Raw genomic sequence first — 27,728 nt, 5'->3', positions numbered from 1 at the left:
AGAATAAAGTAAGAGAAAGAATAAAACAGAGATAAAAATGTTTTCATTTTTAGTAATGAGTCTTCTTAGTTGAATAAACCAAAAAGGTAAGTGGGTCATCTCTCCAGTGGGACGGAGGGAGTAGTGTTTTTATACTATCTCTATAATATTTTATGCTCCTCAATTATTTTACATTTTTTCTTAATATTTCATTGTTTTATTCATTTTATGTGAAAATATACTTTTTATAATTATTACTTCCTACTTCGTTCACGAAAAATAACTTTATTTGTGAACATATATTTTAATGAGAAATTAGTAAATTAAGAGATGGGGTGAAAAAGTATATTAATAGGATAGTAGAAAGAGAAAAAGTATGAGAGAGAAGATAAAGATTAACAAGAGAGAAAATGAGAGAATGTGAATAAAGTATGAGATAATGTTTCCATTTAATGAAATAAGGCTATATTTTATGGACACACGAAAATGATAAATTGAGAATGTTTTTCGTGAATGGATGAAATATATATTTACCAAATTGTGTATTGCAGATTTATCATTTATGTTTTTGTTTAGATTTTTTTAACGTGAATTATACTTTTTAGAATTACGATTATTTACAAAATTCTACATTATAGATTTATAATATGTGGTATCATGATATATATTACTCCCTCCGTCCCCATTAGGAGTCACACTTCCGTTTCTGCACTCATTTTATAAAAATGGTAATAAATATTTAAAGTGGAGAAATGATAAAGTAAGAGAGAGAATAATGTAGAGAAGACTTTTATCTATATTATTCTTTCTCTTACTTTACCATTTCTCTATTTTAAATATTTATTATCATTTTTATAAAATGAGTGCAGAAATAGAAGTGTGACTCTTAATGGAGGACGGAGGGGGTAGCTGTTTTACTAACAATGTTGATACTTAGTTATAATGACAGTTATTCTCTTGCAATCCAAGTACTAGTTTTTTGCTTATTCAAAAATGAAAAGTATTACTGGTTACAATTATGACAACTAATTGTTGCTTTTATAGACAATGCGACACTAGTTATAACCACAATTGCCATATGTATCATTTCTTATTTTTTATCTCTTGCAATTATGTATTATATACTCCCTCTGTCCTAGCCTAAGCGCGATGTTTCATTTTCGCACATGTCTTGCAAAAATAATACTCCCTCTGTCCCACTTTAGGAGTCTCGGTTGAGTTCGGCACGGGTTTAAAAAATACAAAGGAAAGTTGGTGAAAAAAGATAGTGGAATATGGGTTCTACTTTTATATATTAGTTTTATAATAAAATGTGAGTTTAAAAAGGTGAGTGGAATGTGGGGTCTATTACCAATTATGGAATATTCCAACTGGGACTCCTAAAGTGGGACACCCAGAAGTAGTAAATCGGGACTCCTAAAGTGGGACGGATGGAGTAAAAAATAGTTAGAGCGAAGAGAAAAGTAAAGTAAGAAAGAGAACAGATAAGACTATCTTCTACTACAATATTGATACGAACTCACGTGGCGGAACCACAACGAGGGCCATGACGAGGCGGCTTCGAGAAGGACTTGCCACGTTCATTCAAAAATCCACGCGGGAGGGGCCTATGAAGACGGAGGAGCCGCCGGTGAAGATCGTGCTGAAAAATGAAGGCCAACCGGGGAAGGAGGAAGCCGTAAGTCAAAATTTGCACATGCAGCTGGATTCATTAAGCATTATGCCTATCGAGATAGCGTCCAAATGCTCTGAAAGTGGCACCAATGTCTTCCCCCTCGAAAGAGCTTCGCGTGGGTACCTTGCACGCCTCGATCGGAGTCCGGTGGAGAGAGTTATGGGCGATTTACTAAAGCCGCGCAGAGAAATGCGGGGAGCTCCAGAAGGAACACCCGGGCGGGTTTTTTGCACCCTGAAAATCACCCGACCGGGTGAAATGGCGAATGGCAAGGAGGAGTCCAGAAAGAACACCCGGGCGGGTTTTTTGCAGCCCGAAATTCACCCGACCGGGTGAATTGTCCGATACTTAAGATTTTGTGGGCCAAATTTGCTATTTTTGGTCCCTTAGTATAAATACCTTTTGATGTCATTTCTTTTCCTAGGTTTTTGCTGAATTAAAGTTTCTACCCTAGAGAGTTTCCTCTTTGAGGATTGTATCCAATTCCTTCCTTGAAGGTTGCTTGTTTCCATCTTAGATTGATTCAAGTAGAGGTATGCATCAATGGAGTGTATCCATTGAGTAGTGGAGCCAAGGGGTGATAGAGCTAATGAAAGTTGCCTAGGGTTGTCTCCATCTTTTTTGTTAAGATCCTATGGTTGTAGCTCTCTTATCTCATCTTTATACACATTCTTTCCATTCCTAATCTTCCATCCATTCTTGTTTAGATTCAATTTTTGTTGGTTGGATCTTTATTATCTTTTGCCTTGTGTTGATAAATTGAAAATCAATATCACAAAAATAGTTAGATCAAACATCATTAAATGGGTAATCCTTGGGAAATGGATCATAAAATACATGGATCCTTATCAAATATTATCTCTCTTGTGATATTTCCTCTTCATTCTAACTATTTATTATCATTTTCCGAAACACATGAGAAAATGAAACGTCTCGCTTAGTCTGGGACAGAGGGAGTAGTTTTTTTGCTTATTTGAAAAGGAAGAGTATTATCGGTTGCAGTTATAACAACTCATTGTTGCTTTTATGACAATGCGAACCCTAGTTATAGCAACAATTGTAATATGTATCATTTCATATTTATTTATCTCGCAATCCCCTATTATCTAGGTTGCAAACAATGCAAGCACCTAAAAGTTCTCAATATCCCATTGTGGAAATTTTGGATCCGTTCACTTGCATTTGGTTACATATGACTTTATATTACACATAGTGCAAACATCAATGCAAAAATAAGGATTTACATGTCCTGCACTTTATACGGTGTGCTTCTAGCCGTTTAATTTTTTTTTGGTCAAATAACCTTATCAACTGCTTAACGAAGGATGAGTCATTTCAATTTTAGTTATTTAATCCTAAAATTTTGATCACGTAATTTACATATTTAATCATATTCCCTCATTCCCATAAAAATATAGGCAATGTGTATGACATGAAAATTAAGCCAAAATTAAAGTAAGAGAGAGGAGGATAATGGTATGATAAAATAAGAGAGATCGGGAGAATGGTAGTTAAAGTAGTGTTAGTAGAAAATTGGACCTACATTATTAAATTGATATATCATTGCAAAAATGAAATGCACATATTTTTATGGGTCGGACGAAAATGGAAAGTGGACATATTTCTATGGTACGGGGGTAGTATAATTATAAGATTTTAATTATGTAATATTTTAAATTTTTACGAGATCTTAGAATTTTAATATAATTTTATTTTAATTATATATTTTAACCACACAGTACAACTGCAAATTAAATTGGAGTGAATGGGAATTACTATTGGATACTATTAGCTTAATAAGTATCATTAGAGCCATTATGTAACTAAAAATCTAAAATACTGTAATAAAGTTATAAATATGCGTATTAATGAGAATGAAGTCAATATAGAAATTATTATATCTATTGTGTTAATAGTTAATTTTGAATAAATAAATTCAGTGTGTTTATGTGAGTAGACTATGACTGTACGCCTCTGTTTACAGATCATTCCTACACAGAACAGAGCTAAGATAGAAAGACAACCATTTCTCTTAAAGGCGAGAAAAGGAATCGGCAAAGAAAATTTAATGCAGATGACATCGAAAGATTCTAGGGAAATTTCCCAATTTTGCCAATATAAGTATTGAAAACTGTCGCCGCTGCTCATTCCGAAACCATCAAAACCACAGCGCCGGAGATTTCAGAAGAAAGAAAACTGAATTAAGTAAAATTTCCGGTGTTGGATATCCGTATACTACACAGAAATGGCGGTTGAAGCATCCCTAGGTAATTCTGTGGCGTCTCCGTCGGCAGAGAACGTTAAATCAACCGGAAAATCGGATGCCGGTAGCCAAGTTAGTAAATCTGGTGACGGGGTATATTGCCATCAGGTAAGTCCTATTCATACCGAAAACTCCCGATTTACTTTTTATTTATTGTATTTCATTTAAGCTGCGATGGATCTGATCATTGAGCTGCAGAATTTCAATTCACTCTTAAATTCATATAGCTGTGGAGATGAATGTGCCTAAATTGGTTTTTCGTTTCTTTTTCTCACATGTAAACTCAATGCTGCAGTGTCGTCAAAAAAACAGGCTCCCGCAGCAGTATGCAGGAATCATACGAAGAAGAAACCCTGTTCAGTAAAGATATGTCGCAGATGCCTATGGAACAGGTTCTAAACGTTTTCTGTTTACTAAGATTAGCTCTTGATTTAGGTACTCGAAACGGCAAGTAAATTGAAGTTCTTGGATCCAGGTATGGTGAAGAGGTGGAGGAAGTAGCTAGTTTGGAGGAATGGAAGTGCCCGAAATGCAGGGGCGCTTGCAACTGCAGTGTGTGCTTGTGAGTTTTCTGACTTATTTATCCATGATCGTATGGTGTTTTACTGTTTAACATCCGTGTCATTCAGGAAGAGAAGAGGCCTTCAACCCATGGGTGTACTTACCAATGCATGTATAGTTTAATTTTGATTGATGCAATCAATAAAACGTGTTTCAAAAATGCATACATGGAAAGCGTAACTAGTTTTTCAAATTCGTTAAGTCATTTATTCTTTCTTAGAATTGAAGTTGTAGGCCTTTGGAGAAAGGTGATGGAGAGAAACCCCTTTGGGCATTTTTTTAAAAAACCCCCACCGTTTTCTTTTTCTTTTTTCCTTTTTCTTTTTTCCTTATCATTAAACCCCGTGTCATCCAAATTGCACTATTTTTTGGACGGGGGGGTATTTTTTTTATTGTGTTAATAATTAATTTTGAATAATAAATTCAGTGTGATATATTATTACTGTACCTCTGTTGACAGTTCCTCCTATCCACAGATAGAAAGAAACCATTTCTTTTTGAAGGGGGAAAAGGAAGGAAATTTTAATGCAGATGACTTGAAGATTCTACGGAAAAATTTTCCCCAAATTCTGCCAAAAGATTGAGAACTGTCGGGGCTGCACATTCGAAACCATCAAAACCATAGGCCGGCAAGTTGATTTCAGAATGAAGGAAAATTTCCGGTTTTGGGAATCTGAATACACAGATATGGCGGTTGAAGCATCCTAGGAAATTATGGGCGTCTCCATCGGCAAAAACGTTAAATAAACCGGAAAATGGTCCCGGACCCTTTTTTAAAATTTTTGGTGACGGGTATATTCCCAAAGGTAAAGTCCTTTCTTTAAAAAACTCCTGTTTCCTTTTTGTTTTTTATTTAAGCATTTCATTTGGTTGGGATGGATCTGGTCATTGAGCTGAATTTGATTTCCCTCTTTAATTCATACTTGGACTGAATGTCCCCTTGGGTTTCTTTTTTTTTTTCCAATAAACCATTTGTGCCAAAAAACCATTTGACAGTCTTTTGAAAAAAAACCCTGTTCAGTAAAGATGTTTGCAGATCCTAGGGAACAGGTTCTAACTTTTCTTTTACTAGGATTATTTTGATTGGGGGTTGAAGTGGAAAGTGAATTGAAGTTCTTGGATTCAGGTACGGGAAAAGGTGGGAATGCTATTTGGGGGAAAAAAGGGGCCCAAATGAGGGGCATTTAAATTGCATTGTGCATGTGTTTTTATGTTTATTTACCCAAATTTTTCTGGTGTTTTATTTTACATCTGTCATTCAGGGGGAAAAGGGCCTTCAACCCATGGGTGTCACAGGGCAGAAAAAGCGCGGGAAAAGGGTTAAAAGGTTTGGGAAAGGGGCCAAAAAGAAAACATTTGCTGATTTTGTGATCTGCCGATTTTTTTTTTATCTAATGTTGTCTTCTGAAAATTAACGGGATGTATTTTTGCTAAAAAAAAGGGGAAGGGAAATTTTGGATTGATGAAAATCTCTTGAAGAGAATAAACATTCTAAACTGGCTGAAACCAGCTACACTATTGGAAGAAATTTGCTGGGGGAAACCCGGCCAAACATTCAAATTGGTGACTTGTAAGTTCTTAAATTTTTTTCTTTACTTTTTTTTGTTTGTGTGTGTGTGTGTTTGAAGAATTCAAATGAGAATACTTTTTTAAAATTTTGGGGCTGAGCATGGAAAATCGAAAAAATGCATCCCCCGGGATTGAATCCCTGAAAAATTTCACTTTGTAATGAATTAATATTAAAAAATGGGGTGTTTTATATCATTAAAATTTATATGCCCCGGGTGGTGTTCTTTTCTTACATAAAATGTAATTCTCACTATAAACAACCCCTATATATGTAGAAAGTTAGAAGTGATAGATTTGTATTTGCGGACTAAAAAAACAAAAGATAAAATAAAAAAATTTCTCCAAAGTATAGCAAAACTTTTTAAACGCCCTCAATCAAACCCTGCGAAAAAAATTAACAGAGTTTCAAACCACTACAAATGACCTATTAAGAGATGTTGGCGTTGCATTGTCGTTAAAAGGAGGTAGGGCTGGATGGATAGCTGCAGGTACAGGTACCTGGCTTTTTTTTATTTATGGAACCAAAATTCCCTTTTCCTGGGGGGATCCTACAAAGGGGGGCGTCCCGCCTCATTTTTCCAACACATTTATTCCTTTTAAATTTTTTTCTTTTTTAAACTCTCACAGCATGTCCCACCCCAAAATATGCTGGCTTTATGCTTGATTTTTTCCCTTTTCAACATGTCTAACTTTCTCACACCTCAGGTAACTAGCTGCTGGTGGGGCATTCAGTAGTCCCACAAAATGTTTGCACATGGGGTCAACCATGGCCTCCCCGGGGTATTTACGTTTCCCCTGCATTGAAGTCTACAATAATTTTTTTTTAATGCTGTTTGATCCTTTTGTTTATAGCAGTTCTTGAGTTTACAGAATTTGTTTTCTTTTTTGTTTTCTAATTCGATATTCGTATGTTTTCCTGGGGCTTTGTTTGTAGAAAACAAAATTTTTCCCCCCGTCGGAAGGCCAGCCAGCGTGAGAGTTATTGCAGTTGAAGCATTTCATGTTCCCTTCTTGATAATGGAACTGTAGTGGCTTGATAATGGACTATCCCATCTCAATTTGGTTTTGGGCCCACCTTGATATATCTCCTAAAAGCTTTTCTTCATCTTGGGCACAAAATTCACTGCTCAAGATGATTTTTATAATGAAAAAAAAAATCAATATCCTTATTTTTGTTTTTTTTCTAGATGATTAGATCCCTTTATTAAAGATTTGCAACGACTTAGCCAACAAGGATATACCATTTTCGGTGGTTGAAGCCATTTAGATTCATAATTTGTCAGATATACCAATGAATTTAAGAATCGTTGGCTTTTTTTTTTCTGTTTAATCACTTCCTGTAATTTGTTGAACATTCCCCGCCCAAAGAAAAAAAAAAAAAAAAAACAAAAGATAATAATTATCCTGATTTTGTTCGTCACCTGGTTTGCAGGTTGAAGTGCAGGAGGATGGCATTATGAGACGATGAGTGGGAAATAAGATTTTTGAGCCCCCTCTATATTTACGTCCATTTATTTGAGCTTTGAACTTAATCTTTTGTCTAACCAGTCTTGGGTGAATATAAAAGGGAAGCTTTGCCAATGATATACCATTATCTATTGCGTTACATGTGTTTTCTTAACTTATTCTCCCATAAAACCCCGGTTCCCCCAAATTTAGCTTCTTGCTTTCTGGTCAAATTGGTGTTCTATCCAATTTCACTTTTTGGGATAAGGAATATTGATGTAGGTGGATGGGTGGGGTAGAGGGGAGCATGGAAGACTGGGTTTTGGAGATGAAAGAGCAGCAAAATGGTTCCTCAAAAGGGGTTTAACTTCAAGTAGCCGACCAAAAGTGAGGTTTTCCCACATCCTCACACCTTTACGTAAATCACTAGTTTTGAGTTTCAAGTCTTGATGGCAAATCAAGATGTTTTATTAACCCATGTTTTGGGTGCAGATGTCTTGTGGAGGTACGCATTCTGTTGCTTTAAAATGGGATGGTCCCTGTACTGATGAGTTTTTTCAGACTTCACTTAAAAATAAACATTCTAGACATATATAAATAAACTTTATCACACATAATGACCGAACTGAATCACTTCGTTTGGGCGGGAGCCATGGGCGTTTAGGTTATGGACGGAAAACAACTACCGGGCATCCAGCTGAAGTGCCTTAAAAAATCCCTCCTCCTAAGGGTCTGAGTGCGGAAGAAGGCGTTGGTGTCGACCCTGGTCGCTTTGGTGGGGGCCCCCCCGCTGGCTCTGAAGGCGTGATCAGGCAGCAGCTCCCTAAAGCAAGCTTTTCATGCTTATGAGAAAAATATAGCTAGACTTTTATTGTACTACTTCAGGAGTCCAAACTAACTTTATTACCTATCTATGAACTCTAAATATCGATAGAATAATCGTGAGAGTCTACCTGTTCATCCAAACAAAACAAGGCATAGCCAACTATATATGAATACATAATATGAGGATGTATAGTTTGGCTTCAAATTAAACGATTTTATGATACATTAATTAGAAAAAATGTGAAATCTGCCTTCTTTATTTACCATGAATTTTAGGATGTTGGACTTTTGCTAATTCCTATAACCGAATAAGGAGACTTTGTGGTCTCAACCCAATAACCCATATCGTTTTAGATTCTCACTTGCTTTCTTCTATCTCCTTTTTCCTCTCTCGTGCTTTATAAGTTTTTTTAATTAATTACACTACACATATTTTTCTTAATCTCTCGTGCCGTATAGAAATACCTCCACTACTATAAATCACAGGAGTAGTAAGAAAGGAAATGAGAAAATATGAATAAAGTATAAGAAAATATTTCCACTTTGAAATAAGACTATTTTCATGGACACGAAAAAATAGTAAATGAGACTTAATGTAATTTATAATATTAAGATTTTAATTATGTATATTTTTAATTTTTACGTGATCTTAGAATTTTAAAGTAATTTTATTTTAATTATACTCACTCCGTCCCAACTTAAGAGTCATATTTTGCTATTTCCGTCCTGTCAAAAATAGTCATATTTTATTTTTACCATAAATGGTAAGTAGGCTCCACGTTCCACCAACTTATTTCACTCACATTTTATTATAAAAGTAATATATATAAGTGAGACCCATGTTCCAATAACTTATTAAACTCACTTTTCTTTACATTTCTTAAAACCTGTGCCCTGACTAATTAGGACTCTTATGAAAGGACGGATGAAGTATTATTTAACTACATAGTACAACTGCAAATTAAGTGAAACATAAATGATAAAATTAAAAAATTGAAAAAATGAATTGAGAAGTGGTGATCCATTATCGTTGGTGGAATTATAGAGTGTTTTTTTGTTTAAAAATCGATGCAGAGTCGACATTTATTTATTAGATGAAAATTGCTTGAATTGTTCTTCGATTGTCACTTCCAATACCCTTTATTTACACCCAACAATGATAAATTGATAATAGTACTAATTTAAATTGGGTTAGGAACGGGAGTTATAGGATTTAAGCTTAATAAGTACCATTAGAGCCGTTATGTCACTAAAATACTTTCATGACTATTTTACGTTAAGCAGTTGTCATGACTATTTTACGAAAAAGTTTAAAATGGCTAGAAACACAATGAACAATTGGGAATTGCGAGATATATAAATAGGAGATGAGAAAAATGGTAATTGGTGTATAATTAGTGTCGGTATTGTCGAAAAACAATAAAGGGTAAACCAACTCCGCCAGGCTATAATTTATATTCTATAAGTGGATGTTCGGTTTATTAGACAAAATAATCATAAGATGTAATATAAGATTGAGTTGTGAAATTATTTTAGTTTGATGGGTGGTTTCACGACCGCATTTACTAAGAATAGTAAAACTCGGTTAACCGTGATTAGGTGTGGAAATTTAGAAGAGGTATATGGACAATTCACCTGATTACGAAGCATCTCGAATATCTAAATAGGATACGCTCGATCATACAGATTCGAGTTAAAGGTTAATACAATACTGTTTATTAATTGCCAGAGTCATAAGGGGAAAGCAGGATTTAACTTGCTTATTGGACATCAGAAACAATTGAACGCGATTCCATGTATGAAGACATGAGCCTCCGAGAGTACTGTATAGACACAGGAGTAAGCCCCACTTGGATTAGCACCCTCCACTTTATCACAACTCAACCTGCACATATAGATACGTGCAGGGCTGACTACAAAAGTACTTAGTGAAACACATTGCCAAAAAATACAATTTTACATTTAAAATAGTGTCAAGCCATCAATCACAGTAATACTCACAGTTTTTTCATAAAAGCCCGAGCTTACCAAATTCTCATACTTAAATGTTCGATTGCGCAATCTAAGTTCTTTCTGTAATTCGTCGTATCTGGCAAGCACATTCGGTATAACCAAAGCAGATAGGCATCACATCACATAAAACAAATCATTTTTGGCAAGACAACATTATTTGCGTAAATAAATATTAACTCAAATGTACTTCATATTTTTATCCACATTTATATGTAGAATAGAAAAGTCCACCTCGTATGCTTCCGACTCCGTATAACAATATTAACTCACTTGGAGTTTAATTCCGTGCGATAGACCTTGTCCAATAAAAGATAATAATCTATTTACAAGCAGGTGATATGCACCTATGATATGCATCCTATCTTCTCGTTCTTTCAAACGTTAACTATTTTGCTTTAATTAAATCCGAAGATTTAATTATTGACATTAATTAATCGAGAGAGATTAATTAATTTAGTAAATCCGAGAACTTCAAATCATGCAAACTCACTTATTTAAACTAGTCGAAAGAAAATTAAGCCCAAGTAATTAATTAAAGACATGGGCTCACGTGTTATCTTATTCCAGCCCAAAATTTATATAGTTGTAGTCCAACAAATTAATTCATCCAAGCCCACTTCAAAAATAATTGTATAAGTCCATCAACAGAAAAGAACACAGTAAAGAGTGTGCACTATCACTCACGCTTCCATCTTTTTATTTCTCACTCTCTCACAACATATCTTTCTCTCTCTCCCTTTCTCTTTCTTTTTCATTTTTGCCAAACAAGAGATAGTCTTAGTTTCCTTCACGATCGGAGGTCCAAACAATATCCGATCGTTACGAAATTTTAACCAAAGGTGTATACTCATAAAGTATCATTCCTACAAAAGTAGATCAAAATTTTAACGGTTTGATCTTCTGATACTAAGCTTTTAAGTGGCTATCATTTCAACAGTAGCAACGTTGGTTTTGTACACGATCGGAGGTTCAAACATTGTCCGATCGTTCTGAAATTTTAAGGAAAGGTAAACAAATTCATTCTACTTCATTTTTACCAAAGGAAATTACATTTGATCGGTTAGATGTACCGTTATTAATTTTCTAAGTCACTACTATTTCAATATGCTTATTCCTAAATTGAAACATAATAGGAGCTTTTCTGCTTTCTTGAGTTTGAAATAAAAACATAGCGTATTTGATAATTAAGAGACCATGCTTGACTTTGATCTATGTTCTATATAGTTTTTCTACATGCTAAAAGAATATAAAATTTTAATAACCCAAGGAAGAACAGAAGAGATTTTGGATTGAGCTATGCCAATGAGGGCTTCAGTTATCAGGTGCCTCCTTCCCTCCGTGCTTAAAACTTGGATAAAATATAGTTCGGTAAGAAAATAAGTGTATTAAGTGTTTGAGGGGTGATTGGAGGTGAGAAACCATCTTCGTTTTATACCACTCCCTCCGTCCCGCTTAAGATGACACGTTTTCCTTTTTAGTTTGTCCCAACTAAGATGACACATTTCCTTTTCTGGTAACTTTCTCTCTCCAATTAATACACTCAGTCACTTTTTCTCACTCCTATTTAAATATACATCTTTCTTTATCTCTTTACTTTAATATTTAACTCACTTTCTCTCTCTCCAATTAAACACTTTAACCAATAACTCATAAAACCCCGTGCCGGCTAAGCAATGGGTCATCTTAGCCGGGACGGAGGGAGTAATTCTTTTCCGATAAAGAAGTAAATATTATTACTATAGCACACATACTCCTTTGCATGATATTTGTGATAACTCATTATGATGTTTTTGTAAACAAACTCTACTTCGTGTTTCGTAGGGGATAATTCTTCTTTTGTTCTAGGAAGCTAATGACATTCCATCTTAATGAAGAAGATTAGATTTATTCCTACTCAGGGAGTGATGCATAACCATTGAATTATATACATGTGAAATACACAAATAGGCAACAAAACAACAAAAATCGACCCTAAATCCATCAATTTCATCATTGTAGGGATCAGACCACTCGGGATTCGCTAAAAAGTATCATCGGAAACCCAAAAGTCAAGAAGAACCCCGGGCCCAGCTATGCCGGAAAACTAAAAGAGGGGAGGGGAGACGGGGGTTTTTAAACCCCAAAAAAAGAGGGGAAGTTTGACGAAGGAGGTCAAAAGGGCTTCTCTCACTTAACAAAACACAACACACTCCCCGGGGGAGCCGAGGAAAGTGGAGGTCCCGGGTGTCACACACCCTTTTTCCCGGGATAAGAAAACGGGCGGCTCGATTTGGGCCAACAATTAATCAAAAGGGTTTGGCAAAACCTGGAAACAATTAATAAAAAAGCCCAAAGAAAAATTAAAATTAACATTCTCCCCCTTTTGGGACTATTTGGAAAAGGGGGGGCCCTTGGTCTACCGTTTCTCATTGCCTACAAAGGATTCCAATCCCAAAGAACAAAAAAGTTCAGGGGGATAAAGATGCGGGTTTTTTTAAAAAAACACCATATGGAAAACCCAATTAGTTTTGTGGGACTTTAGTTGCCTTGTGACTTCAAAGAGTCAACAAGGTTTTTCCCCCGGGACATGCAATGCACATGCTAACCAAAATCAAAGTGAAATTTTTTTGATGCATGACAACAACTTATCCACGGAAGACATTTAGTACCCAATCCCGGGGTTATGATCGATGCATTTTTTGTAAAAGAACTTCACCTTTTTCCACAACATCTCTAATAAAATAAAAACCTAACATCTATATGCTTAGTTCTATCATGGAAAAGGGGTTTTTTAAAAATTTTGGATGGCGGTGACTATGGGAGTATAACACGGAGCAGATTTAATAAACTTGGTTAGAAACTTTTTTAAACCCAAATTGCCTCCTTCATAGCCTCTTTTGGCTATATAAATTTTTTAAGACAGAGCTACAATGTTTTTGTAGTTGTGTTTTCCCAAAATAACAAAAGACCCGGCAAAAAAAACACATGGGAAGTTGGGGAACTTCCTTGCCCTTTTTTTCTTTGGTAGTTAAATCAAAAAAACCACACAACCAACCCCCTTGATCATGCTTAGAAAAACCAAACCTACTTAGAAGTATTTTTCAGGTATCTAAGCAACCATTTAAAAGGGGCTTCCCAATGAAACCGGGGTTGAATGTATCTACTCAAGCAAGGGGAAAAAGAAAAGGCAATACCTTAAAGTTAACCATAAGATACACCCGAGCCAATGGCTTTTGGAAAAAAGGGACCTTTTATAGCTTTAACCTCGGATTCTTTTGTAGGAAAAAGGTCCCCCCCAGCAAAAAATGGGGGGCCTAAAGGAACAAAAGCAATTTTAGCACCAAGCATATTAAACTTTTCAAAAATTTTTTTGCACAAAAGGGTTTCCCCGGATGAAGGCCCAAGAGAAGGGGGTTTTTCCATCCAAGGATATTGACCCCCAAAAATTTTTTTAGCATCACCAAGATCTTTCATGTCAAAATTTTCTAAAAAAGCCTTTGCACATTTTTTAATGACTTAATGAAAACCCCCATAATAAACATTATCATCCACATACAAAGAAGAACGGGGGCACTTTGTCAAGATTTTTCACATACGGCGGGCATCAAAGGTACCCTTAATAAACCCAAATTTTGAGCAAATGCATTAAATTTAAATTATTCCCCCCCTGGGGAGATTGTTTAAGACCATACGACCCTTTTTTAAGCAAACAAAATGTTTGGGAAAGTTTGGATCCAAAAAATCCCCCCCGGTTTTTTCCCATGTATAGGGGTTTATCCAAGTCCCATAAAAAAAGGTTTTTTTGAAAATCCATTTGTTTTAATTCCCAATTAAAATGAGCACATAAGGCAAGCATCACTCTTACGGTAGTAAACTTAACCACCGAGCAAAAATTTCGGATAATCAATCCCCTCTTCGAGAAAAACCCTTTTGGAAACCCCAACCTAGCCTTGTACCTCAACCCCTCAATCTCATCTTTCTTTTAAAAAAAAACCACCGCAATCAACTAGGGAGGCACCGGGGGGCCCAAAGGGACCCAAAGTATTATTAAAGGAAATTGAATTTCCCTTTTTGCATGGTTTTAAACCCCATAAACCCCAAAAGACTTTTGAGCCCGCAAAGGTTTGAGGCTCATTTTCAGATTCAAACACATTAAACTAGGGTAACTAAATTCACATAAGAACCAAATTATCGGGGGCTTTCCAACCCTTTTTTGCTCTATCCCTATTTGATAATTGTGAAAACCCGGGATTATTTTTTGGGCTCATCATTAAAAACATTTTCATGGTCTTTTGGTTTTCTAGAGGCTCGGGGGTATGGGACCCGGGTTGATAGGGGAAGAGTTCCACACTCCCTCCACCAAAAAGGGAAGCATAAACCCCCTTGGACTCCCCTCACTTGGGCCCCTCGGGTTTGCTCCACCTCACTAAGGGGGTTCCCATGAGGAGGGAAAAGTTAGGATTTGGGGAAAACCACGGGGAAGTCATCTTCATTAAAATAACATCCCTACGACCAAAACCCAAAACCGGGTTCACCCCTAACCCACCCATAAACCAACATCCCCGGATAGCCAACAAAAACACCCTTTAGCCCTTTGGGAATCTAACGCAGTTTTGAATGAATAAAAGACTCCCCCAAACACCCTTGGGTGGAGGTTTTGGGGTTTTTTTCCCCGGTGAAAACATGCTCGGGGCATTTCCCCCTTTTAAGAGGAACAAGGGGACCTATTTATCAAATAAAAAAGCGGGGGAAAAAGGGCCCTTCCCCCCAAAAACCCTTTTTAAAAAACCATTTTTAAATGAGGGGGACATAACCCTTTTTCAAGTAAAGCCCCAATTCATCCTCTCAGGGGCAATTTTTTTGGGGGGGGTGTAAAAAAATATTTTTGTGTCTCCAAATTTCCCCTTTTTTGACACAAAGAATCCATTTGAGCATTGCAAAATTCGGCCATTATCTGTCCTAATGGGTTTTTGATATTTTTTCCCCCTTTGATTTTCAATTAAAACTCCCCCAATTTAAAAAGGTTTGAAAAACCCCGGGACTTATGTTTTAAAAGAAAACACCAAACTTTTTTTAAAAACCATCCACAAGGATAGGGAAAAAAACGGATCCCGAGTGGGAGAGGCAGGAGGGGCCCCCAAAAATCCATGTGCAAGTACTCTAAGACAATTCTAACTTTTTAAAATTTGGGAAAAGAATTAAACTTGTTTCCCCTAATTTTTAAAATTTCACAAAAAAGGGGCTCCTTTTTTAAATCCCAACCCATAAAAAAATAGTTTTTCAAAAAATTTTTAAACCCCTTGGCTCATGTGCCCCAATTAAATTAAAACCCCAAAAAAGCCTTATCCATTTTAACCCCTTTTCACTATGATCATAACTTTGTTAGAAGGGGAGCGGACACAAAAGTTTACCCCCCTTTTTTAAAAAGGGAAATCACCCCTTTCAGATCTTCATAGACCCCGCCCCCCCTTTCCCTCAAAACCCCAGTTCAAGGCAAAAGCAAGATGGGAAATTGTAATTCGGGTCTTTTTCTCCATTTTTTAAAGGGGAAAATATCCCCTCAAACTTTAAAAGCACATTTCCCAAAACCCGGGAAATTTTTCACTTCTTGTCATTAGCCATAGACCAAAAAAAACATTTTCCACCAGGGTTTTAGAGAAGTAAAAACATCTTTGGGAAAAACATATGTAAAAGTGCATCCCAAAACAATTGGACATATTTGGGGAAAAAAACACTGGGGGCAGAGTTTTAAAAACACATCATGGTTCAAAAACAAAAACCATTCCACTTTTTCATCCCTGGCCCATTTCCAAGATCAAAGGGTTTTTACCATGTGGATTCCAAACCCTTTTTTGGGTCTAGTACATTCCCCCCTTGTAATGACCCACTTCCCCCCAATTAAAACATTTTCTTTTAAACTTAGGGTCTTTACTTTTAGACCTGACCCGCCTTTTTGACTTTTTTCCCTTCCCCGGAGGAATTCCGCCATCCCCTCTTTGATTTAGACCTCCCCCCTCACTTAAAACCTTAGTTTGAGAAGATTTAGGGTTAAAGTTTTCTTTTTAAATTCCAATTCTTTTGACTTTAAAGCTGATTATCATGTCTAGAGGGGCACTATCCCTTTCCCTACTTTATAGTTTTTTTTTTAAAATCACCATAAATTTTCGGGGATAGCATTCATGAGGGCTATCTTTTGGTTTCTATCAATGTTTTTTTCTCCGGGACCTTTTAATGTCCCGGGGCCCGGTTTTTTAAAAATATCAATAATTTTCATCTATGTCCTTTAAAGATCCAATTTAAACTTTAAAAACTTTTTTGGAGAAAATCCGGGGGACATAGAAGTTTAAAAAATAAAGTATCCAAATTTTGTCCACATCTCCGGAAAATTCAATTTTTCCCCCAAACCTTTCGATCACGAGTCAGAGGTTGAGGATAATTGAAGACCTAGCTAATTCATTCATTTCAGCTTTTTCTCCAGACATATTTTTAGGAAGAACCCCTTAAAAACTTTAAAACCCTTTTTTTAAAAAAACACATTTAACCTTTTGTTTCCATATAAAAAATCATTTTTTCCATTGAAGGGGTCAATTTAAATTGGTGGGGTCATTTGAAAAAATTTTAACACCCAAAAAATCAACACTCCAAGGGGGAAAACAAAACAACTCCGCTTTACGGAAAAGTAGATTTTAAAAAAAATAACGGGCAAGGGAAACCACTAGGGAAAACAGACGGGGAATTTTTATGCAATAATCACGGGTGGGAAAACGGGAAAACACACCACGGGGAAAACAACTCAAGGTGATCCCAGACACACAAAAATCAAGCCCAGGTGAGTTCCTCCCTATCTTCCCCGGACCCCGGCAAAAAGGATTTCCCGGTTCACAATCACCCAATATATGGGGGGGCAGGGGGGCACTCAAGGCGGTTAAGGCATAAAAATGGATAGGTAATTTACTCAACCCCCAAAGAAAGTTTTGAGATACCAAACCCTTTGGGAAAAAAAAGAAAAAAAAAGCAAGAAAGCTAAAAGACCAAGATCATGCGGGGAAAACAAGAGCCGAGGCCCCAAAACCGGGCCCCGCCACCAAAAATAAAAACCCCTAGGGTTCCAAAGGGGAAAAAAGAGAGGGGTTTTTTCCAATTTACCGGGAGGGTTTCCCTTCGTTAAGGTGGAAACCGTCTTTCCCCGGGGCCTATACCGGAGGGGCCCAGCTTTTTCCCGACACCCTTTTCCCCCAAATTTGGGGACCCGGCGCCCGGGGATCCCCTGGCTCGGGTTCCCGGGATGGACCACTCGGGATTTGCCCAATTGGGGCCCCTTTTTATTGATTGGTTCCCAGATGGCTAGTCTCCCAGATACAAGCCAAATACAACAGGGTATTTGAACCCCGGGTGGAAATTTTTTCGCAAAACCCTTTTGACTACGGGTTAAGAACTCCAGGTTCGATAAAATCCTTTTTTGGGTTTTACCTCACATTTGTAGATGAGTTAGTCACACAAGAGATTGATCCCCCGGATCCGGGAAAACAAAAAAAAGACTAAAATCTTTATTAAGATGGAATGCAATTAGCTTCCTAGAATAAAAGAAGAATTTTCCCTGTTTCGTAGTGAACTTGAATGAAATGTGATCGTTTCAAAAATATGTGATCATTGACTACTACACATATATTCGTGTAGCTGATAATGCCCAACCATTCCTATCAGTCTATTACCCATTTTGCACATGTTGAAACAAAAGGGAGAGTGGTAGATTTTGGAGAAGTCATCTGCAACACTATTCCACATTATTCCACTATTCATACACTATTTCATACTCCCTTCGTCCCAAGATAAGTAACTTGTATTCCTTTTTGGAGTGTCCCACTATAAGTGACCTATTTCCATTTTTAGCAAAAAATTATCTCTCTTACTTTATTCTCCACCTACTTTATTCTCTCTTCTCTCCTCTATTTTTTCCTCTCTCATACTTTACTCTCTCCACTTTAACTTATTTAATACCATTCCTTAAATTCCGTGCCAAAAAAAGTAGGTCACTTATCTTGGGACGGATGAAGTATTCATTATACCTTTTGACCGTGTACAATTTATTGACTTGTCCCATCATTTGCAGGAGCATGCTTTGGGGATTGGAGTTTCTTGAAAAATGGAGCACTAGCTTTCTAGAAAAGCCACAACTCTTGTAACACTTGGATCATTTCCCATTGTAGAGAAATGACTCTATTTTATAAATAGACATTTAACATCTATTTGAGCTATAATTGTATTCAGACAATTATTCACTAAATTGTAATTTCTTTGCACGACAAACTCATTAAGCATAATTACTCTTTTTTTTTACAGTGATCACTTGGTTAATAAAACCCCAAAGGAATTATAGCAACAAAAGATAGTAGTTTAAAGTACTACTCACTTTAATATAAGCATTTACTTGATAAACGAACATATTGACAAACGTCAAATGTCATTAATAGATATTAATGATGGACTGTGACTAATTATCAAATGATTATCTATCCAGGATTGGTTGTGAGATTCAATCTCAGAAACCAAATATAATATATATACTCCTGCAAACCGAACCACTGCTAAAAATAGGAGTATATAATATCAGTAACAAATGCCGAGGGCCTACCAGATTCCACTGCTGTCTGTAGTACATGCTTTATATATTTGAGGCATACTATGTGACAGAGGCATAGAAATTATTTATTTATTTTAGAAGTGAACTTATAATCTTTATATTACTACCTCCGATCCATAGTAATAGAGTCATTTTGCCATTTTAGTACGTTCCATAGTAATAGAGTCATTTCCCTTATAAGTAAAAGTCAACACATTTTTCCACACCTATTTTACTCCCTCTTACTTTTTCTCTCTTCATTTCTCTGTCTTTTTCATTTTCCAATTTATTCTCCTTTACTTAACTCAGAGCATTCCCAATGGTCCGGCGATAACACTCGGCGATTTTTCGCCGAAAATCGCCGAGTTATCGCCGACCGTTGGGAGTGTTTCGGCGTTTTTTCGGCATTAATTCTACCGAATTAACGCCAACTCCCGTTTCATCGCTGATTTATCGCCGAATCATCGGCGCCCACTGTAGGCGCGATTTGACGATTTTTCGGCGTTTTTTTTTTTTGTAGTTTTTTTTTTCTCGTTATATTATATTTTCCAATGATTAATACAACGATGAATTGTTCATTATAAATCTATTTATTAAACACATTTGTAGGGAAAATGAAACAATATTAGTGATGATGTAAAAATGAAATGTTGAGTTAGGGAAAAATAAGGGAGAAACCATTGGAGCAGTTGGCTAAAAGTTGGCTAAAAACTGGGGATAAATTTTGGTGCTGATGTGGCGCTGATGTGGCAGGAGTTAGGGAGAAATAAGGGAGTTTTTAGGGAGAGTATTGGGAATGCTCTCACCTAACACAATTTTCTTAATCTCCGTGCCGAAAAAAAATGCCTCCATTACTATGGAACGAAGGGAGTATTATTTAGCTTATTTTATGATTATTGTTATAGTTGTTTGTAGGGGTGTCAAAATGGATATCGGATATTGAATACCCGATATCCAAACCCGAAATATCGGGTAATTGGATATCCGATATCCGATTTTTCGGGTTTCGGGATCGGGTTCGGGTATAAGATTTTTGGATTATCGGGTATCGGGTTACCCGATATCCGATCGGGTATGCCCAAATTACCCGAATTACCCGATTTTTTTAATTTTTAATTAATCTAATAAATTAAATATTCATTCTTTTATTTTAAAAAATTAAATAATTAAATATACTCTCAAAATCCTTCACTTTTAAGTCAAATTTAGGATTAATATTTGAATTGTGATGTTTATTATGGATGAATAATGAATGTTATAACTTATGAATTTTTAATTTTCTTAAAAAATAATAAAAATAAAATATAAAATCGGGATTGGATACCCGATTTATCGGGACTGGATACCCGAGTCGGGTATTTGGATACCCGAAATTATTTTCGGATCGGATATCGGATATTAGATTTTGGGAAATTCGGGATCGGATATCTGAAATTTTCTGATCGGGTATCTGTGGATACCCGATTTGACAGGCCTAGTTGTTTGGCTTTTATTTATTTCGTAGCGTTAGGATTTTATTTGTTCCTAATTTATAAAAAATCTTTTACACATATTATAAATATGTGTTGAGTCTTTTATTATGATTAAGAATAATGAATTAAATAAAACATTCATTCTCTCTTTGAGAAACCATATTAATTATGAATTACTAATACCTATTAATATGCTACATGAATAGATATGTGGTGAAATAATAGATATACATACTGCAAGACCAATTTGATTAACTGTTACAACGGAACATGAGACTGTAAACGCATAAGGAGCCATGACTTGTGTAAGTTGCTGAGTAATAGTACTACTTGGAAAGTACCAAAATCTTTATGTCAAAAAGAATCAGAAACAATATGGGGTTATTCTCTCTTTTTCTCTCTGTTCTTTTCCAGCGCCAATCACATGTACTCTATCACACCCGGAGCATATAACATTTTAATGATATAAAATATTAACTGCATTACAAAAAATGGAATTTTCAAATATGGGATTCAATCCTGGAGTGATGCATTTGTCGTAGGTCTCCATACTCATGTTCTCAGTTTAAATAGGGATTCTCATTTGAATCTCTTCACCCACACACACCCACATACCATATGTATCATTTCCTAGTTATCTTTCGCAATCTAAGTATTTTTCGCTTATTCAAAAATGAAGAGTATTATCGGTTGCAATTATGACAACTCGATGTTACTTTTATAGACGATGGCGACACTAGTTATAACAACAATTGCCATATATATAATTTCTTATTTATATCTCTCGCAATTCTATACTATTATATACTGGAGTAGTTTTTTTTGCTTATTTGAAAAGGAAGAGCATTACAGGTTGCAGTTATGACAATTCGTTGTTGCTTTTATGACAATGCCAACCATAGTTATAACAACAATTACCATATGTATCATTGCACAATTAGCGTACACATCGTTCAACATATTGTAAAAATATAGATTTACATGTCCTATACTTTATCCAGTGTGTTTATAGTCGTTCAAATTTTTTTTGTCAAATAACCTTAACAACTACTTAACAAAGAATGGTTCATTTTAATTTTAGTTATTTAATTTTAAAATTTTGCTCACGTAATTTATAATTTTAAGATTTTAATTACGCATATTTTTTATTTTACATGATCTTAGAATTTTAATGTAATTTTATTTTAATTATACTCCATACGTCCCAACTTAAGAGTCCATTTTTGCTATTTTCGTCCGTCCAAAATAGTCATATTTTACTTTTACCATAAATGGTAAGTAGGCTCAACATTCCACCAACTTATTTCACTCACATTTTATTATAAAAAAATTATATATAAGTGAAACTCATATTCCACTAACTTATTAAACCTACTTTTCTTTCCATTTCTTAAAACCTGTGCCCTGACTAATTAGGACTCTTATGTTAGGACGGAGGGAGTATAATTTAACTACATAGTACAACTGCAAATTAAGTGAAACATGAATGATAAAATTAAAAAAATTGAAAAAATGAATTGAGAAGTGGTGATCCATTATCGTTGGTGGAATTATAGAGTGTTTTTTTGTTTAAAAGTCGATGCAGAGTCAGACATTCATTTATTAGATGAAAATTGCTTGAATTGTTCTTCGATTGTCACTTCCAATACCCTTTATTTACACCCAACGATGATAAATTGATAATAGTACTAATTTAAATTGGGTTAGGAACGGGAGTTATAGGATTTAAGCTTAATAAGTACCATTAGAGCCATTACGTCACTAAAACACCGTAATACTACTAATAAAGTTATTAATATCGTGTAAATGAGAATGAAGTGAATATAGAAATTATTTTGTGTTAATAGTTAATTTTATATATAGTGTCTGTTTACAGATCAATCCTACACACACAACAGAGCTGAGATAGAAAGACAACCATTTCTCATGAATGCGGAAAAGGGAATCAGCAAAGAAAATTTAATTCAGATGAATTCGAAAGATTCTAGGGCAAAATTTCCCAAATTTGCCAATATAAGTATAGAAAACTGTCGCCGCTGCTCATTCCGAAACCATCAAAATTCTCCACCCACAGCGCCGGCGAGTTAAGATTTCAGAAGAAGGAAAACATAATTAACATCCGTGTCATTCAGGAAGGGAAGAGGCCTTCAACCCATGGGTGTACTTACCAATGCAGCAAAAGCGACTGCCGAGATGCCAACTGCTGAGGGTTCAGATAATGGAAAGGTTGGTAATGTTATGAATTGGTCTCTAGGTATTCATAAACATTCTCAATGCTTATTGTATTCATGTAAGATAGTGATTTCTGATTTACTTTTTCATATTGCTTTGAAATCATCTAGATTTTCATGATTAGTCCGTTCTTTTGTTTGAAATGTTTTCTCGTTAGTAATCACTATTTCCAATTAGCATCTCTGGTATTATATAGTTACAAATACCTTTATCACTGTGGCTTTACTTATCTTTATGGTTTGCTTCGTCTAATGAGCAACAGATCCTAAAATTGAAAGATGGGGAAGCATTATGCGTCCTCCGAGATATATTTCATGGGCGAACTGCAAAGCATGGAAGATCATGTCCGGCTGTCCTGTTTCATGTACACCTGCTATCAGTAATTAATGAGGAAGAGGGAGAGAAGTATGTCCCTTGATTTAGTAACAATTGACAAGTCAGAATTTATTATGCTGGAATAAATGCTTTTCCATTTTGTGTATAGGGTTGCGAAGCCGAATCCGAGCTCGTGGTTCAGTGTGCTAGAGAAATACTTTGCTGAATCTGAACATGTTCTTAAAATGTTGGGGAAGCATTATTTAGAGAAGGCTGCCGACCATGACGCTTTAAATGCTTCAGAAATGCTTAGGGTCTTAAATCTACTATGCATTCATGCTCTTGGCACGAAGTAAGAATCTTTCTGTTTTATGTTATACATGCCACTCCCTCTTTAATTCTCACCTTGATTGATTTTCTTTTATTCACAGAAAGCTAAGAAATTGGATAAAACACCAAAAAACACAATTTGACCAAAAGGCAGAAGAAGCTATACATAAGGTTTTTGAAGCAAAAGGCGAGGTAATTAAACATTGTCATCAGTAAACACACCAGCTGTGAAACTAGACTTATGTCAGATTTCTTCCTCTTCTCTTTGAAGCAGAAAATAAAAGAGGACGCTGCCAAAGCTATTGATGCTAGGGATGGGGAGCTGGAAGCAATTGTTTCTCTTAATAGATCTGCTGCAGAGCAAGCTCATGGAAAGCTGCTCGAGTCAGAGGCAATGCTTTTGAAGCGTAAGTTCTGTAATATTTTTACTAATTTTTATTGTTAAATAAGGGTCCGTGTTTGTGTGTCTGTGTGAAGAGATTCAAATGAGAATCCCTATTTAAATTGGGAACATGAGTACGGAGATCTACGACAAATGCATCACTCGGGATTGAATCCCATAGATGAAAATTCCATTTTTTGTAATGCCGTTAATTTCAAGGCGAATTTGTTGTATCATAATAATGAATAAATAAATAAATATTAAAATTAGATGAAGTTTCATATATTTAAATAGATTTGATACAACTAATCTCTTATTATAATATACATAACTAAATTATCTTTATGTTAGTAATAAAATATTAAGAATGTTTTTTTAATTTTTTCTTGATAAAATAAACATTTTTAGAATGTAAAAAAATATATAAAAACTAAAATTTTAAATTAAATATTCATGATACAACTTGGATCCATCTTAAAATTTTTGTTCCATGTAATAATTTAATTATATATCCTACTAAAATACTCCATGACTAGAAATGGATGGGATGATGACATGAACACTCAAACTCATGATGATTTCTAAAACCCATGAGGCTACAAGAGGCATTTCAGCTGATGCTCTCATAGAAATTAGTATGCACTACAACAAAAAGAACGGCTAAGGACATTTTTAATACTAAGAAGGATGCTAATTTGTGTGTCCAAACTAAAATTAGGAGACACAACTAGAAGAGTCCTAGAAAACAAAAGATTAAGTTAATTTTTCCTCAACTTAGACACGCTTCCTTTTGGGTTATAAATTATGATTATTTTTAAAAAATTTCAAACCATAGTAGCTGCGTCTCAATTTTGGTGTCTTTAAAAGAGTAAGTTTTTTTTGTAATGATGGAAGTTATAGGAGGTACTCAGCTGTGGCTGTTATGAGTGATGAATTGCTTAAATTGTTCTTCGATTGTCATTGCCAATACCCTTAATTTTTTGGACTCAATTATGGAAATGGTACTAATTAAATTGGGTTAGTGAATGAGAATTATAATGAGAATGCAGTCAATATAGAAATTATTATTTTTATTGTGTTAATAGTTAATTTTTGAATGAATAAATTCAGTGTGGTATATTATTACTGTACGCCTCTGTTTACAGATCATTCCTACACACGGAACAGAGCTAAGATAGAAAGACAAAGAAATCGGCAAAGAAAATTTAATGCAGATGACTTTGAAAGATTCTAGGGCAAAATTTCCCAATTCTGCCTATATAAGTATTGAGAACTTTCGCCGCTGCACATTACGAAACCATCAAAACCACAGCGCCGGCAAGTTCAGATTTCAGAAGAAGGAAAACAGAATGAAGGAAAATTTCCGATCTTGGATATCTGAATACTACACAGAAATGGCGGTTGAAGCATCCCCAGGTAGTTCTGTAGCATCTCCGTCGGCAGAGAACGTTAAATCAACCAGAAAATCGGCTGCCGGTAGCCAAGTTAGTAATTCTGGTGACGGAGTATATTGCCATCAGGTAAGTCCTATTCATACCGAAAACTCCTGATTCATTTTCATTTTTATTATATATTGTATTTCATTTAAGCTTGGATGGATCTGGTCATTGAACTGCAGAATTTGACTTCACTCTTAAATTTATATAGCTGTGGAAATGAATGTGCCTAAACTGGTTTTCGTTTCTTTTTCTCACATGTAAACTCATTGCTGCAGTGTCGTCAAAAAACCAGGGCTCCCGCAGCAGCATGCAAGAATCTTACGAAGAAGAAACCCTGTTCAGTAAAGATGTGTTGCAGATGCCTATGGAACAGGTTCTAAACGTTTTCTTTTTACTAGGATTAGCTCTTGATTTAGGTACTCGAACTGGCAAGTGAACTGAAATTCTTGGATCCAGGTACGGTGAAAAGGTGGAGGAAGTAGCTAAGTTGGAGGATTGGAAGTGCCCGAAATGCAGGGGCATTTGCAACTGCAGTGTGTGCATGTGAGTTTTCTGACTTATTTATCCATGATCGTCTGGTGTTTTACTGTTTAACATCCGTGTCATTCAGGAAGAGAAGGGGCCTTCAACCCTTGGGTGTACTTACCAGGGCATCAAAAGCGACTGGAAAGGTTGGTAATGGCATGAATGGGTCTCTGGAGAATGCTTAAAGATAACAGTTGCTAATTTTGTGATCTGCTGCTTTATTTTTTATCTTATGTTGTGCTTCTGAAAATTAACAGGATGTATTATCTGGTAGAAAGAAAGGAAGAAAGGGAAGGAAAGTTTGGATGTAGATGATAATACCTCTTCGAAGAGAATGAAACTAGCCAAACATTCAAATTGTGTTCACTTGATAAGTTCTGTAATATTTATACTACTTTTTATTGATAAATTCGGGTCCATGTTTGTGTGTGTGTGTGTTTTTGAATAGATTCAAATGAGAATCCTTATTTAAATTGAGAACATGAGCATGGAGATCGACGACAAATGCATCACTCCGGGATTAAATCCCATAGATGAAAATTCCATTTTTTGTAATGCAGAATGTGGTGATTTATATCATTAAAATATTATATGCTCCGGATGGTGTTCTTCCATTCTTACATAAAATTGTACTTTGTTTTGATTAAGGAATGGTATTTTTCTTTGATTTTTGTATACGGAGAAATCTAACTATTTAGGTTAAATTCTTTGGCAGGTTGGCCTTTTAGTGGAGCACAAGAACCAAGAGGGAAAGAGGAGGAACACCTTGCTGTATAGGATATTTGTCTTATAACTATTTCTAGTTAGAAACCAAATCATAGACTTTGAGGTTTCTGGTTAGAAACCAAATTCTTGGCATTCTCTACTTTCTTAGTTCACAAAATTTGAAATTTCTTTCACTTTAAATTCTTAAGGCACATGAACACATACATAATTTAAGCCCTTCACTCAAGATTAACTCCAACTTAACACGTGCAAATTAAAGCCAATTGTTTCTTAGTCCAAATTTTTTTTTTTTTGCTCCAAAATATGTGCACGAAAGCTCGGGTTGTTACACATACTATGTAAGATGTATTGATATTATCTGCTTCTTGAAGAATATGAAAATTTATTTTTTTTTTCAAATTTTGACATCAAAACATATGAATGTAAGATTTTGTTGGAATCCTTATAAAATTATCTTTAATTTGATATATGTCGTGCAAACATATAATTTAAATCGAGATAATTATATGCATTTAAAGTTTTGAGATAATTTTTGAAAAAATATTCATAACTAATTTGTTGTTAAATAACATTAATACCCTAACTGACATTTTTTGTTCACAGTATAATACTCGTGCAAATTATCTTGGACCTCTAAAAATCAAATTTCTACACCAAAATTGAATTATCTTGGACCTTGACGTGAATATCTAATGCTTATCATTTATTTATAGTTAGCAATTGTAATACCCCCTCGTATATCACGTAAATGCTTATATTAAAGTGAGTAGTAATTTAAACTACTCTTTTTTTTTAATCCTTTTGGGTTTTCATTAATCAAGTATCAACGTGAGAAATTATGCTCAACGAGTCTGACGTCTAATGAAATTCAAATTAGCAAACAGTTGTACGTGTACAACTATAGCTGAAATGGTAATTAAATGTCCATTTACAAAATAGATGAAAACGCTCCAAGTATATCTATGCTATTACAAAGACGAGTTAGGACAGCGGTGCGCCATTTTCGGGAAACTACAATTCTCAAAACTTGCTCTTGCAGATGAAACGACCCGTCAATACGTGGTAATTTGTACACGATAAAAAGGTACAGACAAATAGTGTCGTCAATAGTATGCATAGTGACGTGAATAGTTTGAATAGTATCAAATAGTGGATGCATGGTTTTTTTGTTGCATGTCAGAAGCAAGTTTTTAAAATCCCTCATGATTCATATCCTCATCTTCAAAGTTCACTGCAATATGTACACCATTCTCTGAATTTACTGAATGCCTCAGATTTTTTTTTCATGATATACAACCATATCTTTTCGAATAGTCATCAACTATAGATAGAAAGTATCTGCCTCCACCAACTGATGTAGTCTAAGCTGGCCCCAGA

The 27,728-nt window shown here is 35.4% G+C and overlaps 2 protein-coding genes and 2 long non-coding RNA genes across 4 annotated transcripts in view; all 4 read left to right on the top strand.

Moving 5' to 3' along the window:
* LOC125222599 (cell division cycle-associated 7-like protein) overlaps nucleotides 1-25,644 on the top strand; it is a 95,563-nt gene extending 69,919 nt beyond the window's left edge. The window contains exons 5-12 of the mRNA XM_048125306.1: nucleotides 22,279-22,628; nucleotides 22,897-23,039; nucleotides 23,119-23,301; nucleotides 23,381-23,471; nucleotides 23,554-23,686; nucleotides 24,807-25,181; nucleotides 25,376-25,473; nucleotides 25,557-25,644. Of these exons, the coding sequence (XP_047981263.1) occupies nucleotides 22,557-22,628; nucleotides 22,897-23,039; nucleotides 23,119-23,301; nucleotides 23,381-23,471; nucleotides 23,554-23,686; nucleotides 24,807-24,895 (711 nt within the window). The 5' untranslated portion in view covers nucleotides 22,279-22,556 and the 3' untranslated portion in view covers nucleotides 24,896-25,181; nucleotides 25,376-25,473; nucleotides 25,557-25,644. The remainder of the gene's footprint in view (nucleotides 1-22,278; nucleotides 22,629-22,896; nucleotides 23,040-23,118; nucleotides 23,302-23,380; nucleotides 23,472-23,553; nucleotides 23,687-24,806; nucleotides 25,182-25,375; nucleotides 25,474-25,556) is intronic.
* LOC125222655 lies at nucleotides 4,238-4,717 on the top strand. The gene is made up of 3 exons (XR_007176598.1): nucleotides 4,238-4,309; nucleotides 4,393-4,479; nucleotides 4,547-4,717. It is a non-coding gene; the product is annotated as an uncharacterized LOC125222655 (long non-coding RNA).
* On the top strand, nucleotides 11,057-18,617 carry LOC125222661. Its single transcript, XR_007176599.1, has 2 exons — nucleotides 11,057-11,338; nucleotides 18,421-18,617. It is a non-coding gene; the product is annotated as an uncharacterized LOC125222661 (long non-coding RNA).
* Nucleotides 25,056-25,810, top strand: LOC125187182 (cell division cycle-associated 7-like protein). The gene is made up of 4 exons (XM_048083718.1): nucleotides 25,056-25,181; nucleotides 25,376-25,473; nucleotides 25,557-25,643; nucleotides 25,711-25,810. Exons 1-4 carry the CDS (start codon nucleotides 25,056-25,058, stop codon nucleotides 25,808-25,810), a joined length of 411 nt encoding a protein of 136 aa, XP_047939675.1.
* Nucleotides 25,811-27,728: the final 1,918 nt, after the last annotated feature.

Source organism: Salvia hispanica, chromosome 1 (genome assembly GCF_023119035.1).
Source record: "Salvia hispanica cultivar TCC Black 2014 chromosome 1, UniMelb_Shisp_WGS_1.0, whole genome shotgun sequence".
NCBI lineage: Eukaryota > Viridiplantae > Streptophyta > Magnoliopsida > Lamiales > Lamiaceae > Salvia > Salvia hispanica.
Note: the sequence above shows the minus strand (reverse complement) of the source record. Positions and strands in the feature narration are given on the sequence as shown.

What these genes read in the sequence shown, in the direction of transcription:
- LOC125187182 (XM_048083718.1), top strand. Translation starts at nt 25,056, where the DNA reads ATGGCGGTTGAAGCATCCCCAGGTAGTTCTGTAGCATCTCCGTCGGCA. An exon ending in ACGGAGTATATTGCCATCAG is followed by an intron (nt 25,182 to 25,375) that starts GTAAGTCCTATT and finishes TCATTGCTGCAG; the next exon opens with TGTCGTCAAAAAACCAGGGC. An exon ending in TGCAACTGCAGTGTGTGCAT is followed by an intron (nt 25,644 to 25,710) that starts GTGAGTTTTCTG and finishes CGTGTCATTCAG; the next exon opens with GAAGAGAAGGGGCCTTCAAC.